This window comes from Chroicocephalus ridibundus, chromosome 1 (assembly GCF_963924245.1).
Source record: "Chroicocephalus ridibundus chromosome 1, bChrRid1.1, whole genome shotgun sequence".
NCBI classification, from domain to species: domain Eukaryota; kingdom Metazoa; phylum Chordata; class Aves; order Charadriiformes; family Laridae; genus Chroicocephalus; species Chroicocephalus ridibundus.
The window spans coordinates 74,159,396-74,175,732 of record NC_086284.1 but is presented as its reverse complement, the minus strand read 5'-3'; the positions used below and the strand labels follow the sequence as shown (position 1 = coordinate 74,175,732).

Genomic DNA, 16,337 nt, shown 5'->3' with positions numbered 1-16,337 from the left:
GGACTGATCCAAGTATTTCTGTTTAAAAAAGAAATAATCGGACAGAATTTACAGAGGAGAGTTTTCAATAGTCAGACGTGATTTTTAACATTTGTCTTTGGTCATAGTTTGGCACAAAGCTAATGTACCATGCCATGTTTTCAAACAAAAGGAAGACTGAAAATTGGAGTTGGTCTGCATATCATGCAAGTTTAAAGCCACCCTCTCATAAAAATATTAAATATACTTGGCCAGAACAGGCTAGAAAGCAAGTAGACACTGTCACTAAGCACCCTTCAATTTAAGTACAGAGTTCAACAGGGCTAAGAAACACAGAACACTGCAGTTTATTTCTAGCTGATGATAATTTTAGTCACCAACCATAATATGACCTTTTAAAACCAGTAGGCTTGGACAACTCCCCACCTGAGATCCTGGTTGAACCGTGTCACTTAGCATCAGTAAATCGAAATAGCACTAAACCCCAACAGACCAGAAGGGCGCTTGTGTTGCACCAGCACTGAGGAGGGACACAGAGAACAACCAGGTCACTTATAGGCAGAGCAGTCTGAGTCATCCAGGAAAAAAAAGAAAAAAAAAAAAAAGAGAAAACCTGATGGGATAGGAGCAGATAGGGTAGGCAGGTCTTTCACTTTCCTCATTTTTTGGTAAGATCACAGATTTGTTTGATTAAGAAAATCTAACTAACAAACCTCAAAAACTAATTGTCAGAGGGGAGTTGTATTTGAGCAGAGGTACTTGGAAAGCTGCCCTGGGACCATTACCAGGTTTAAGATTACTCAACATTTTCCTCAGAGATGTGGAAGCATATAGAAATTCACTGCTGATTATACTTGTAGACAACACAAAAGCTGGCACTATGGGAAACAAAAGAACTGGGCCATCACCTAAGATTTCTGGAACAGCTGAAAAAGCATAGTGCTCAGATTTTTATTTTTTTATTTTTATAATCAAATCTCAGGTTATACATCCAGGAAAAGAATACAAAGCTGAACATTGAACACTGGGAAAAGAGCAGACTGAAAAAGAGCAGACTGAAAAACTTTCTCTAGCATAAAAACTTAACCTTCACAGGAGGTCAGACTAAATGAAGGGTGTTAAACTCTCTTACCTTAATTGCCAATATAAAGCAGGAAGACAGGGACACTTCACTGGATGTCCAGTCTCAGCTGATAAAGGGCTCACATAGTCTCTGTCTTTACATTGAGCAATGCAAAATTTTAGAATACTGATAATCAGTTTCTGTCTACCCTCATCTTCCCCAGTATCCAAAGACCTCAAAACTTCCCCCACCAAAAAAGCCTTTAAAAATTCCTACCATAAATTGATAGAAAAATTCTATATTCCTCATCCTTCATGATAATGAAGGACAACACAATACAATTTTACAATAGCACGTTTTATCATTGGAACTTATGAATTACAAACCAATTTCTATACTCACCATTTTTTACCTAGCTCCTTTTAAAGTAATAGTAGCAATATTGTAAAAATAGTTCTGAATATCTTGTTGTAAGTCAGAGATTCATTTGTATCATTTCCTCTGATACTAAGAATCTTTAAGAAACGATACATTTCCATTTCACTGCAGCTCATTAGTACCTATATGCAAAGAAAGAATATGGCTGGCACATGAAAGCTTTCATCAGGACAAACAAATATCAGCTTGATATGTAAAAATAATTTTAATGTTTATCTACTAAACCACGTTATTATCTGAAATACATCACCTGCTACAGATATCACTAAGCAGCTATTAAAATGCTAATCTTGTTGCTGCTTCTTCTTTCAATGTTTACAGACATTATTAATCAACCTACTGTAAATTCTGAAAACAAAACATAGTCCACTTCAGGAAGCTGCTCTCTATGTTTACAGAATTTTCTTCCTACAGCCAGTCAATCAAGTCATCATGTAATGTACTCTTTCCAGCAATAACTGGTTAATAATCTTCTGAAGATATCCCCAGCAAAACCATACCAGAGACAAACAATTCAGCATGCACATTCAGGAAAAGAAAAAGGAGAAAGGATCTTAGGGTTTCTGGTTATTATTCTGTCAGTTACACTTTACAATAGAAATTAAACTCTGTCGTGCTCTTCAGCTTTAGACAATGAGATACATTTAGAATAAATACACATACTCTAAATGACCAGATATCAAGTGCTAAGGCAGCACGAGTACTTGTGAAATTCATCATGTCAACAAAGCTGCTACAGTTCTGTATTTCCAAGTTTTCCAACCAAAGGCTTAAACAACAGACACTGCTTACCACCTACATTCTGTGGTTGCATTTTTAGAAGATGATTTCACTTAGTGCACTTCTTATGAGTAGGTGTCAGTCTACTTTGTTCTAGGCTTCCACTGAAATAATAATATTATTTTAAAAGTTTGCTTTGAAAAGAAGCATATCATCCAACCTGCTACTCCCCAGAAACTTGAAAGTGAAGAGAGAATACACAACCAATTTCTTATGCCAAACAGCAAATAATGACGCTCTTTGTAATACAAATGCACACATTCTGGAAGCAAAAAGCTTTCAGAAGTGTTTTGGGTTTTTTCCTCTCTTTTTTTAAAGATGCTTGTCTTTCCATTTAAGAGGCATAACTTAAACAATAAGTGCAGGCATACTTGTTAAACACCAACCCCTTTCTCTCATTTTTCAATACATGTACACAACGGCCTTCATTAAACAGATTCTGCTTAAACAATATGCCTAGCACTTCATCCTAACTTGAAAGAACAGAGTTAATGACCTAAAGAATTTTCAAACCAGAGTAAATGACCATGGCCTATTTTAATCATAATAAACATGTGAGTCGTTCTGCAGTATGTGTTCACAGCTATGTAAATACAAACATGCTTGCAGGATTGGACCACAGAGAGAACACGTTAATTGGAGAAACTAGATGTAGTAACACAGACAGGTCCTAACACTGATGGAGCCACAGTCTGCGACCTGAATCTCGACAGCATTCAGCACCCTTTGACTCTGCCACCATGTAAAACAAATGGGAGAAATTAGAGCAGCAGTGAAAGGTTTTTGCAAATTGTGTCCTGTACTTATTCAATACAAATTATTAACACTGCATATATTTGTGATTCTAAAAACAGTAAAAGCCTTTTGGTGCCATTTCATTTTTGGCCTCAGCAGGCCTCAGGAATATTTGAATATTCACAGATTCAAATACATTACATGTTCAGTCTTGCAAAATCTACCATAGACTAGAAATACGTATTTTTTAATAAAATCCAGTGGTGTAGCACCAGGCATGAGACTTAAAAATACCAATATATTCAAATAAAAACATTTTGTATATTAGGAAAAAAGCTGACATCATATACACAAGTTTATAGTGCTTAGGGCTTTCTATTAATGAAACAAATTATTTTTCACACAAGAAACATCAGTGGCTCTCAAGTAGGACAATGCTCAAAGTCCCAAGGCAATTATATAATAAATCCTTTTTAGACTGAGTATTATGTTATGCAATACTGGAATTGAACAATGATAGTTTCTCGAGCAAGTCAGTATTTTGATACATATTATATATGTATTTTTATACTGTCCTAGATAGCTTAGTGAACCACTAGGAATTTTTGACACTAAAATTCTATCAGATCAAGTAATACAGGTATTTTATTAAATTAATTATTAAAACCTTGGATATCCAATAGCAAACACTGCATTTAATTTTAACACTTGATCTCCACTGGATCAAGCCAGTTACTAAAAATAGTTTTAACTGGTTATCTGTCTATGATCTGTCATCTGTCTGCTCCTTTCCAAAAGCAGTTCCTGCAGCACCATTAGGTGAGGCTTAGTGATTACGGCTGAGAAGGGAACAGATCACCTGTGTCATCAAGCCTACAGTCCCCTGCGGCAGGGCAGACCATGGGAGAGACCTTGACAACCAAATCCACATACCGTTCCCACTCTTCTCTCTCACTGACAAGTGGCTTCAAATTTATTTTTACTCCCTTTTTAAATTTTTTTTTCCCCATGGAGAAGCCCCGTGAGTATTACTTTGCAATTAGAGTGCTAAGTAAAGAATACTCTTATAGACGTTACATCAATTTATCATTTTGTTACACGTAAAGACATAATATGGTAACTAGGCTGTGGAAAACAAAGGATATTTACAGCACTTGAACAGATGAACTAGCTTTCACACGATCAACAGAACGTGAAAATGTGAAATCGGTGTTGATTTATGATTGCAAAAATAAAATCCTACACATACAAGGAATATAAACATACTTCAACTGGTCACAGAGCAGCTGCTTAAGACAGACAGAATTAAATAATCAACATGCACTCAGTCACTGAAGTCATCAATTTTACCAACAGTAAGTGTTGCATGCATCTGTTCAGACTAAATGTAAATCAGCCACGTGGCTATAAGCGTTAGCCAAGAAAAGCAGTTACTATGACTCTCCCCTCTCACTATTTCCTAATCTTGTTTCTAATAAGCTTGTCTGAAGTTACTTGAATTTCCGTATGTAAGAGTTACACTACCATTTATTTCTTAAAGGCTTCAAAAGGCAGATCATCATTCCTCATTTGTACGTATGTTTAGATTATATTTATACACTTGCTGGGAAAATAATGCAGAAAGATCATCCACGGTCATCTCAGAGGAACTTAAATACTGTTGTAAATACTTCTAGAACACAGTAACAGCAGCCATGGTCTCCTCAACTGTTGGCCTGAGGAACCCTCTCTTCCCTCATTCAAAGATATATAATTAGCTACATCTTGGCATACAGCTTTGAAGTCATTGACTAGAATAATGCTACAGTTCCCTTGTACTTGCGACAATACAATGAGAAGACTGAAAGATAAATCAGACACGCTTTAATTTAGAGTAACCAAATTTTAATCTGGTTGTTCAACAAGACTAAATTGTGCCAATAACCATGTACATCAGTCATCATATTAAAAGGAATTTGTAGCAAGAGGAAAGAGATGCCATCCTTGTTTACATGGCAGTGCAAAAACATCGCCACTCCTACCTATTAGTGCAGGTTTATTGAGTAATGAACATATTGGGGAGGAAGCAGCTTGCACATACATTTCACAACCTCGATCAACTTGTCATCTCTGAAAACAGCTCTATCCTGAGGTATCCTCTGCGATACCAGCTGAGTGAACACAGCTCCATATCTTGTACTTTTTGTAATAGTAAAACATGATCAGAAGCAGTAAAACCACAAAAGACAACTTCATTTCAAAACAGAATGATAACTTTGGAAGCTTTTTCTGAATTTTACATCTTTTATTTCAAGTGTGTGACAAGTATCCATTTTGGCCAGAACTTGCAGTTTTATGCTTGCCTTCTTTTTAACATTTAAATGCACATCCAGCTCAATCTATCGGAATACTCAGGAGCAGACATCTTCCACGAAAATACTGCATGAAAAGGATGCAGCAGACACAAGCATCTTACTTTATTCTCTGTTTTGCTTAAAGTGCTGATGAACCCTGACTTCCCATGGCTGGGTCTCTTCATGAGGACTTCAGTATCCCTTCCTTCCTCTGAATCTTGCCCTGGTATCCAACTGAAAATTGAAGTCAACATATTAAAACCATAAATTTTGCAAAAGAAATACTTTAGAGTGCTTGTGCTATCTTGGCACTTCGTAACATCAGAAGAAAACACAGAACAAAGCAGAAGTCACTGTAAAGAAAATCAGTGATGTCATAGAATCACAGAATCACAGGGCTGGAATGGACCTCTGGAGATCATCTAGTCCAACCCCCCTGCCAGAGCAGGGTCACCTACAGCAGGTTGCACACGAACGCATCCAGTGCAACCTGCTCTACTGTATGTAACCAAGTCATATAGTTCTTCTAAGGAAACAGACATTGTATTATCTTAAATCTCACACAAAATTAAAATTATGTGATAAGCGTCCTGTGCATTCTGAAATAAACAGCTAGCAACACAAATGACAGAACAGCATAGTGGTATGGCAAGGAACACATAAAAACACAGTAGTGTAAATCTGCTTAGATCTGTTTTTCCAAACTTAACTGACAAGCCGAAGGAGGAAAATTCAGATTGGGTTGAAGTGGGAGTCACTGCAAATGTCAGTGAGGACAGGGATAATTCAAATACAACAAGTGTCTGAAAAAAAAAAATCAGTAAACACTGACACAATATACAGCTTGTAAAATCTTAAAGTTTCTTCTCGGCAGTTACAAAAAAGCAATTAATGGAAGGCAAAAAATGGCACTAAAGCTGAAATTATAGCTACGGTACAGCACTTACTGAAGTTAAATTGCAAGTTCTTTCCCAGTGCAGCAGAAAAACATACTTTGATCTTGGGAGAATTCTTCTGAATTTAGTCAGTCTTGAAGATGGCAGTTACAGATTGCAATTCAGCCATATTCAGATATTAGATTGAGAAGATATCTTTTACCACCACTAATTAACCCTCTTTCAGGATTCAGAACTGCAGCAGAATTTGTAAAGAGCTAAACTGCAAGATGGCACAGCTTATACAATAACCAAGCAGCTTCCACTTTAAACCTTGCTCCGACTTTAATATCTGAAGCGTGCTAACGTTTATTCCTCTGAAAGAAAGTAGCATCGAGGTAAAATCCCTAATGATTTTAGCATATTGTAAGTTATATCTGCATTTAGTGTCTAACTTGTTTTTAAATACTCTTTAAGCCTCACCTTTATACTAAGTAGCAAATTTGGCAGAAGGCGATTATTGAAATTTAGAGTTAACACGACAAAAAAAAAAAAAAAAGGTCATTCTTCATCTTTAGAATTTGGAGCAGTTAAATAGAATCATACAAGAGCCAGGCCTCTTCCTGCATGAACCTTAGTTCATGAACCTAACAACCTTCATGAACCTAACAACCTACAGACAGAAATACAGGCCCATCATCTGGAGAAACATATATTGCTACTGCAACATCAAAAAGGTATTTCAAGCATTAAATAGACAGTATTTTTTCCTGTCCCCAGAAATGATCATTTGCCACTTTATGGATTAATAGTTTGTATAGGAGAGGTATAAAAAGCTGCTACGACTTAAGCAAAAATACAGAACGGAAGAAAAAATTTAGGTCGTTTCAGCTGTATGTTCTTCATTGTGTATCACATTGGCTAAAAATAAAAACGAGCCCTGCACTATTCATGCTTAGAAAGTTTTGATACCATCTTTGCCACATCTTAAATATTTTTAAGTGTTATGGAAACACAAGCAAGATGTTTCTAAACAAGGAACTCATCAAAATTGGGGAAACTTCATCTAACTACATTTTTACATTTTTACAACTGGCTTCTCAGTACCACTTTTCACCTAAATGGTCTTTGTTGATAGACAAAAATTAGCTTGCCAGTATCCTACAACTACCTGATCTACTAATATTGTTTAAACCAAAGCTTTAGCAAAAAAAAAAAAAAAAAAAAGGTAAAAGTACCTACTCATTTATCTGTCACATACTAAGCTTAATTCAATTTAAATATGCTTTTTTCCGTCTTGTTCACACTCTAGGACTTTTTCTTCACTAGAACAGTGTACAACATCCACATTTTAAATGGAATTCAAAGGCAAGACCTGTTCTGCTTAATGACATGAGTTTTACTGAATTAAAAGTGGTTTTCTTCTGAAAACAGGGAAAAGGCCAGGCTGTTAGCAGAAAACACACCACAAACACTTACCATCGATCTTTTGCATGCAAAAAATGTCATTTGCAAACTCCTACAGTGTCCTTCCTTCAAGCATTGCTTAGGGCTTTTGTTTTCCTGTTAGATGAAAAATAAAGCATCAAAAACCTAATGGATTTCTGCAGCTTGTCATAGAGACATCAAAATACTTCAGACCAGATTTACTTGGGATTTTGCTATAGTATGCTGACTTACGCTTTCTTACAATCATAGAGTCATAGAATTGTCTAGGTTGGAAGGGACCCTTCAGATCATCTAGTCCAACCATCAGCCCAATTCTGACAAAAACCATCACTAAACCATGTCTCTAAGCACCACATCTACACGTCTTTGAAAAAACTCCAGGGATGACAATTCCACCACTTCCCCGGGAAGCTTGTTCTAATGTTTGATAACCCTTTCAGTGAAGAAATTTTTCCTACTACCCAGTCTAAACCTCCCCTGGCACAACTTGAGGCCGTTTCCTCTTGTCCTATCTCCTGTTACTTGGGAGAAGAGACCGACCCCCACCTGGCTACAGCCTCCTTTCAGGTAGTTGTAGAGAGCGATAAGGTCTCCCCTCAGCCTCCTTTTCTCCAGGCTAAACAACCCCAGCTGCCTCAGCCACTTAAAACACTAATTAACAGGCTTGAAGGGGATGAAATACCAGCTTCTCTCCCCCGAGGGCCGATTCAAGCCAGCGGGAGGCCGCCGCTCCCCGCCCAGAGCCACACCCCGGCCCCCCGGCCCGAACAGCGGCTCTCCCCCGACAGAAGACGCCCCCAAACACCGGGAAGGGCCGCGGGTATGGCAGGGGCCGCCTCGAGCAGCGGTTTCCCGTTCGCCTAGCCCGCCGAGACCGGGGAGCGGGCCTCGGTTCCCTCAGGGTTTGACCCGGGGGTGGGGCGAGGTCCACAGGACTCTCCCAGGAAGGCGGCAGCGCTCACCTGCAGGACGCAGGGGCTCTCCAGCAGGCACTGCCGCAGGTCCTCCCTCACCCCCCCACAGGCCCGCCCGTCCTCCTCCTTATCCTCGTAGTACTTGGGCATAGCGGCGAGGCCGCCTCTTACACCTCGCTGCGGCCTACCCAGACACCACCACCCGCGGCTGCCGCCATCTTGGCGCCCCGAGCCCTACCGCCGCTTCCGGCGGGGAGAGGAAGGAAGTGGGGCGGCTCCAGGAAGGAAACCCGAGCGCCTGCGCCGCGGACGTTGCCGGAAGGCTGCGGGCGGGGGTGGCGGCAGTGCCGGGCCCGGGCGAGGCGGGGGTCGCGCCGCGGGCCGGGACAGCAGGTGAGGGCGCGAGCCTAGCCGTTGGTAGGGCGACGACCGTTGAGGGAGGGTGGGAAGGGCGGCGTTCGGCGCTTCCCGCTGAGGCGCGGGTCTCGCTGAGGGGGCGGCGGCTGTTTGTGGAGTGAGGGCGGTGTCGGCGGTGAAGGGGGGGAGGCCGGTAATCCCTCCCCTGCCACCGGGCTGCCTGCTCTGGCCTTTCGCCTCCCGCGAAGCTCGTCGGCCGTTAACGCCTCGAAGCGCTTTTGGAGGCGGGGTGCCGGGAGGGTCCCTGAGGAGATGGAGCCGCGGGCCTGGGGCTGCCCGACGGGCAGTAGAGTTGTCTCCTCCGGGTTCCCCACTTGCCGTCCCTCCAGCGGTCAGCAAAGTGACTGCCGGGCCATGGTGGACTCGCCTGTAAGTATCATGGTTTATAGTTTTTGTAACTTTGCTATTGCAGGTGTGGCCTGCGTTGCATGATTTTATTCCTCATTACATGCAAAACCAAAGGCATCTCTTGCAATTCCTCCTTTAGCAAAATGCTGCCGACCACTTCAGTTAATTCCCGGAGCCAGGGCAACGGTGCGCTGAGCCCCAGAGATGCTGCGAGGCACACAGCTGGGGCAAAACGCTACAAGTACCTGCGGAGGCTCTTCCACTTCCGACAGATGGACTTTGAGTTTGCTCTTTGGCAGATGCTTTACCTGTTTACTTCACCACAGAGGGTTTATAGGAACTTTCACTACAGAAAACAGACGAAGGACCAATGGGCGAGAGATGATCCTGCTTTCTTAGTGCTTCTCAGTATCTGGCTCTGCGGTGAGTGCTGGGGAATAGACAGCGTAAAAGAGAAGGAAGGAAGGTTTAGGGATGAACATTCATGGTCCTTCTAATCACGCACACACAAACACAACCAATCTATATGGATTATCTGTTAATCAAGGTAGAATACAGGAAAACGGCCTAACCTTTTGGAAGTTAAGGTGAGAATTAGAAAACAGAGAAGGCATAACTAATACTACATAGTCCTGAAGTAATCTCTCTATTGCAATTCATTTTGTATTCAGTTTCAAACTATGTGGTTCCTTGTAGTTTTACAGACAGTAATAAAACCCCATGCCACACAGTAATGATTTAGCAAAAAAATACTGAACATTTGGTTTATCTGAGTGTTACAGTTAAACCAAAAAATACTGGTTTTATGATAAAGGCCCTAGTGAGATTCCGTATGTTGCAGAATTAAACTATAAACAAAGTGTCTCCTATTTTTAGATCGAATTGAAGACACAGTAAGAAACATTACCCTAGTCGTCTTTAATGTAGCACATTGATGATAGTAATATCAAAACTGTTAATGCTGAAACAAAAATATGTATCACCACACACATGGTCTGGGTTAACAAGGAGCTTTTATAAAACATTAGCATTGTGTGAATTTTTAAAAAATAGTTTAGGTGGAGCAATATCATTTGGTATTTTATCATTAAGCCCAAGTACAGATGAGTGTCCTCCAATCTGTGAAAGGGATTATATTATAAATAAATTGCATTATACCTAGTGTTTGATGGGGAAAAAAAGAGCTGTTGGACTGAAAATTTCATGGAGGAAAAATAATAAGGAAACTCGAGATTTTGTAATGGTATACTGAACAAAACACATTGGTTTCTTTTCCATGGTTAACTTTAATAATCTTTTTCTCCCTCCAGTGTCTACTGTAGGATTTGGATTTGTGCTGGACATGGGTTTTTTTGAAACAATAAAGCTGCTACTTTGGGTTGTATTCATAGACTGCGTAGGCGTCGGTCTCCTGATTGCTACTCTGATGTGGTAAGTAGTGATGTCTGAAACTGAGCTCAGTGTTGCTGTTTGGACATGGATAGTTCTCTGCTGTTTGCAAGATGCTTTGTTCTCTGTTTGGGGCAAAACTATAAAGTATGTATTGACTACAGGTTTTGTGCCGTTGCGGGAATTGTTTCAAAATGTTGCTTTGCTTTTTCTTTACTATTTATTTCCTGCAGAAGATGAATGTTCAAAAAGTTTGTACTATGATGACCATTTCAGCTTGTTTTCTTTCTTCTTGAGCTGGTTAATCTTCAGCAATAATGTCAAATAAAAAACGTGGTGATTAAAAATAAATAAATTAATTCCTTATTTTGGTAGAATAGCTTAAGTAAAATAAGGCTGAGGATGATGATGTTTAAGTAAGTAGGGCAATATACAATTGGCCCATGCTTCTTGCTGAAGATTGTAGCTATTTCCACTACAAGCAATGTCTGTTCCATTTCATGCATGTTGCCTTTGTTGCTTTGGTGGTAGTCACTGACAGTTTTGTCCTGTAATGTCCAGGGACTTAAGGAAGGGGAGAGGCAGCACTGAGTCACTTTATATATAAGCCAGGCCTCAGCACATTACAGATGTGTCCTGCATCAGCAAGGGAACCATGAAACAACAGGAAGTCACAGTTTCTGCACTGTGGCAAGGAGAGGGCACCAAAAGAAGAATTTTTATTTTACCAAGAACTTAAGGAAGCAAGGGCACTTAGAAGAGTTCTTAATAATCAAGCTGACATCTTGATCTGTCATCTACAAAAGAACTGTAGCTGAAGGGTCCATCTGACTTGCTCCTGTCTGGGGCAGCAACCTATAAATTGCTTGGGGAAGAGCATATAGTAATGCTTCTCCCCATCTTCCAGCAATTTGTGACTCTGGATGCAGTCTCCTGAACCAGAAAGACTTGAGCGACTGTTGGTTTCCCTCTGTCCTTTAGTCAGCAGCTTCCCGCAGGCCTAAATGCCAGTCGCCTGGCTCCAGTTTGGTTCCAGTCCCTTGTTCCAGTGCAGGCTCATCTTTTTTTCAAAAGCTTCCCTGATTCCTAATGAGTTTAAACCCCTTCTTGCCTTGTTTCACCTTGCACCCAGGCTCTGCCTCTTTCTGACCCTGCCCTTGGCACAAATAGTAGGTCAGGGGAAGCTACCAAGAAAGCTCTGGTCTCTTAACTTCTTAGTTCTGAGCATATATTGACTTCTTGTTCCTCTTCTAAAGGGGAATAATTTTCTGATGCCAGCAGAACTTCAGCCAAAGTTCACAAAGTCTCAAGGCTTGTTCTGCAGTCTGTAACACCAAGCGCTGCGCATTCTGGTAGCGCTTCTTTTCAATGAGAAGAACGGGCTCATCTTAAGAGCGCTGGCCTGCCCTCCTCCTGTCCTTGCAGTGCACCAGTTCTGTGTGAGGTGTGCTGAGCATGTGCAAGCACTTGTCTGAAGTCACCTCCCTGTGTGTACAAACAAAAGTGGCACGCTGTCTGAGAATTTGTAACTGCATTGACAAATTGTAGCACCGATCTGTTTTAAAAAAGTTATGTTTCTGCATTACCAGCAGTGTATTTCAGCTGCCCGGCGAATGCAAGGAATGTAATAATAGTTTTAACAGAAATGTTTTAACGATAGCCTGGTCTGCATAATTCTTGGATATTTTTCTCCCAGATACTTTGTCGGGATAGAGTTAGGACCACATATGGGTTACTGTCTCAAACCAACATTTTGTCAGTCAGCTTTATAGATTCACATTAACAACATTCTCAAATACCTTTTCATGTAGGTTCATTTCTAATAAGTACTTGGTGAAGCAGCAGAACAGAGACTATGATGTGGAGTGGGGATATGCCTTTGATGTTCATCTGAACGCTTTCTATCCACTTCTAGTCATTTTGCATTTTATCCAGCTGTTTTTCATCAACTGTAAGTAGCATATTTTGTGTTCTCTGCTTCAAAATCATGCTCTTATCAAAACAGCTGAGAGCAGTTGTCTCTTTCAGATGTCATCATATCTGATTCTGTCATTGGGTATTTTGTTGGGAATACATTATGGCTGATTGCAATCGGTTATTATATCTATGTGACATTCCTAGGATACAGTGGTAAGTAACAGCAACTTCTTTTCTATTCGTTTGACCAAAAAACAAGAGTGTGACTTCAGTCTATTAATTTGATCTTAGTCTGTTAATCTGTAAAGCAGAGGCTCAGCTGGGTGTTGAAGTAATTCTTTCTTCATGGTAAAAGAAGTTTGATAGAAACTTACCAATCCATGTTTCCAGCTGGGTGGACATCTCAACCAAGGAATTTATGTTGTTCGCCATACCCAGTTCCCTTCTTGTACTAGACCTGTAGCACCACAACTTGTTTTTCTTATTCCTCTGTAAATCTAGGCCAAAATGTCTGCACGGGATAAAAATTCTGTTGCGAGTTTAATGCTGTAGTTTTAGGTGAAACAGTTTCCCCAGGGCATTACCTATACCAGTTAACTCAAGTACTCTTTCGTCTGTGTTAATGGCAGGAGTAGTAGGGCAGAGGTGACCAAGGCTGGCAGAGCTGTACAGGCTTTTTTGCTATTCTAAACGAAGCACCATTTTTGAAGGAGTACTACTTTATACTTGCTTCATTGTTGCTTCTGTTTCAGCGTTGCCCTTTTTGAAGAACACAGCTATTCTTTTGTATCCGTTCGCACTTCTCATCATGCTCTATTTGATCTCATTAGCATGTGGATGGAACTTCACCAAGATGCTTTGTTCCTTTTATAAATACAGAGTGAAATAAAACCAGGACTTCATGTATGTAATGTTTATTTTGTTTTTATCTTAGCTGTCTTGGCAGTAAAGAAAAAGTTAAGAACACTTTGTAAATGGTTGTAAATTTTTCTTTATTGTAGATAACTGTGTAAAAAAGTTTGAAGTGTCCTTTTTTTTTATTAAAATATTTACAACAGTAAACATGTTAGCAATTCTGTTCAAATACTTTTGCAGTACATTCCTAAAAACAAGTTACTTGAACATCTCTGTAGCTTAAATTTAACTGCAACAAGTCTATTTAGCATAACTCTTACTGCAGTATTTCGCACATACTGGCATAAGCTCTACATTATAAGGGTTTTAAGTGGCACTGAGAAGCAGTTTTATTTAAGAATAATACTGGAATACCTTGCCCTGGGACTGTGTGAAAGTAGGGATCGTTATTGTGTTGCAATGGTAAAGCAACAACTGTCTCTAGATACAGAACTGTCCCCTCCTTTTATGAAAGAACTTGAGAACAGATTTATTTAAATGACTACTTCAAATATACATGGACAACTCTGGCACACAGAAGAAACAGTGATGAAAGGCACAATTAACATGACCCATATCAGGTTTCCAATATAGCAGCAAGTTTTGAAACCCAATCTCTACAAGTCCAGTGGGTATTATTACATCCACTGCTATGAGTGGCAGGTTGATGAACATGGAAGGAAAGTACAAGTTTAAGTTTGGCTATAAGGGTGGGCTGGTGGCAATGCCTGCAGCTGCGAAGTCCACAAGGCAAGAGTATAAACTGATGGTCACAAACAATACCTTCTGGAAAATGAAGATGACAGCTTTCCAAAGCAGAGTGTTCAGTATGAAACATGAGCACTAGGATTCAGTTTCCAAAACAATGCAAGAGTAAACTGCTTACAGTAAGACTTAATATTTCAATACTAGAATTTGATCTCTAAGGAAAAACTATATCTTAAAATACCAAATATGCTGGCAGTGCATCTTACAGTACTGTGTGTTTCAGCCACTGTTAAGGCTTGAAGAGAATCATGTTCCCCTCTCAGCAGACACTGAGCAACGTTCCCCTTTTAACAAGGAAAGCACTGAGCTGCTGATCCATGGGAGGCGAAGGATCCCTGCTCCCACCCTGGCTAACAGCACAAGCTCCTGTCCTGCAGGCAGCTGCAGCCCAACTGTACACCTTTTCCCAAGCAGGAATCCCAGCACCAGTGATCACCCACTTCAGTTCAACAGTAAAAATACTTCATATTTAGTGCCCTGTGGTGCGATACCCTTGAAATCAATGAAGGACTCAGGGCCTGTGTACCTTCCCTTTAAGAGATATCAAAGTTTGTCCTCTTGAAAGAAGGCTTTGCCATTCTTAAAACTAAGCTACTTTAAGTTCTAGCTGCTCAGAGCAGAAATCAGCAAAACCCCTAAGAGACCACTAAGGTCAGAAAAGTGACGCTCTCAAAGCCTAACTCATCAGGTCTGTGTGGGGTGTGTTTTTTACATCAGCAATCAATGCTAGTCTGAAAACACCAGTTGTTTAATAGCTCCTCAGCATCATGCTGGTGATTGTAAAGATGATTTAAAAACACAGGGTTTTTTTCCCTTTCTACTACAATTACTTGCTTTCACTTTTTCAGAATACATCCTTCCTAGTAAGAACAAATACAGAACCTAGGGTTAATTTATTTCAGGGGAGCAAGGTTTGAAGAGATTTAATTATTTTTTTCCCTCCACAAAACTAAAATAATATTTTCCAAGTTGGAAGCAAACTACAAATTACTACAATACTTCAATTGGAGCAAATATTTTCAACAAAAAAACAAGAGATTACTGAAATGGTAATACATACTTGTGAAAAAAATGAAGGAAAAAATCTTACACAGTTGTTCAGTTTTGCCAAGACTAATGGCACTCCAGCCCGTTCAAGGAATTGTGTATCACATGGGCAAAGTATAAATTGCTTTGCTCTAAACTGACTCAAGGTATTTAAAAACTGCTTTTGAAACAGCTGGGCAAGCAGTGATATGACAGAAGAGTCCAGTCTTTTATTGGTCCACAAATCATATGTTTATCTGTTTGAATTTTTCTAAGCCATCTTTCAGGTAAGAAAAAAACCAAATGTATCTCTAGGAGTATTTTCTATCAATCCAAATAAATGGTTGAGATGCCTGCAAAAGTGCAAAGCCATGCACAGTGCTTTAGAAACACTCTAAAAAAAAATAAAAAGTGCTAATTTGGGATCACATCCTGTTCACATTATTTACAAAAGTTTTCCGTAGGACTACCCACTCAATGAATAAAGCGAGATTATACGGACAGTCTTGTATTTCCTTGGCACAGAGCCCTGATCAGCTCAGAAAAGCCAGTGCTCGTATCAGCCGGTCTGTCTGGCATCCAGTATAAGAAGTTACAAATAATTTGCCCAGATAATGAAGGTTTCTGGTAATGCCTCTGGTTTCACAGAAGTTCTCTTTTCTGAAGCTTTAACAACATCAGAAAGAGCTAATAGGATCATAGGATAACGCAGTTTATTTTGAAACACTTTCCATTATTTGATTAAGATTCAGTGGCCTACAGGGGATTTTTAAGGCCACAACAAAAATAACTTGAATTAAATACATGTAGGAAAAAACTCCCCAAATCAGGTAATAGGTTTAAGATGCCAAGAGGAACTCTTGTGGTAATACTGTAACTTACAGCTGAGATGTATAAAAGACACAAGCTCTGCAGTATACCCAGTCATAAACAGTGCTTGAACTAATGACTGTGGAGCCACACAGCCAAAGCAGTCTTATTTCACCATAATTCCAGGACGGAGGCGTGCACC

At 40.0% G+C, this 16,337-nt stretch overlaps 2 protein-coding genes across 3 annotated transcripts; one reads left to right on the top strand and one right to left on the bottom strand.

Moving 5' to 3' along the window:
- Positions 1 to 5,017: 5,017 nt before the first annotated feature.
- LOC134517835 (cytochrome c oxidase assembly factor 5) lies at positions 5,018 to 8,748 on the bottom strand. The gene is made up of 3 exons (XM_063339792.1): positions 8,615 to 8,748; positions 7,683 to 7,766; positions 5,018 to 5,562 (listed from the first exon to the last, which is right to left on the bottom strand). The coding sequence occupies exons 1-3, from the start codon at positions 8,714 to 8,716 to the stop codon at positions 5,521 to 5,523; spliced, it is 228 nt and encodes a 75-aa protein (XP_063195862.1). The 5' UTR covers positions 8,717 to 8,748; the 3' UTR covers positions 5,018 to 5,520.
- A 54-nt stretch (positions 8,749 to 8,802) lies between these two features.
- UNC50 (unc-50 inner nuclear membrane RNA binding protein) lies at positions 8,803 to 13,764 on the top strand. 2 transcript variants are annotated; one of them, XM_063339772.1, is made up of 6 exons: positions 8,803 to 8,959; positions 9,471 to 9,754; positions 10,642 to 10,762; positions 12,532 to 12,671; positions 12,749 to 12,850; positions 13,390 to 13,764. In XM_063339772.1, the coding sequence occupies exons 2-6, from the start codon at positions 9,475 to 9,477 to the stop codon at positions 13,524 to 13,526; spliced, it is 780 nt and encodes a 259-aa protein (XP_063195842.1). In that variant the 5' UTR covers positions 8,803 to 8,959; positions 9,471 to 9,474; the 3' UTR covers positions 13,527 to 13,764. The 2 variants fall into 2 exon arrangements, with proteins under 2 accessions (XP_063195842.1, XP_063195851.1); XM_063339781.1 differs by lacking the exon at positions 8,803 to 8,959 and adding an exon at positions 8,999 to 9,352.
- The last annotated feature ends 2,573 nt before the right edge of the window (positions 13,765 to 16,337 follow it).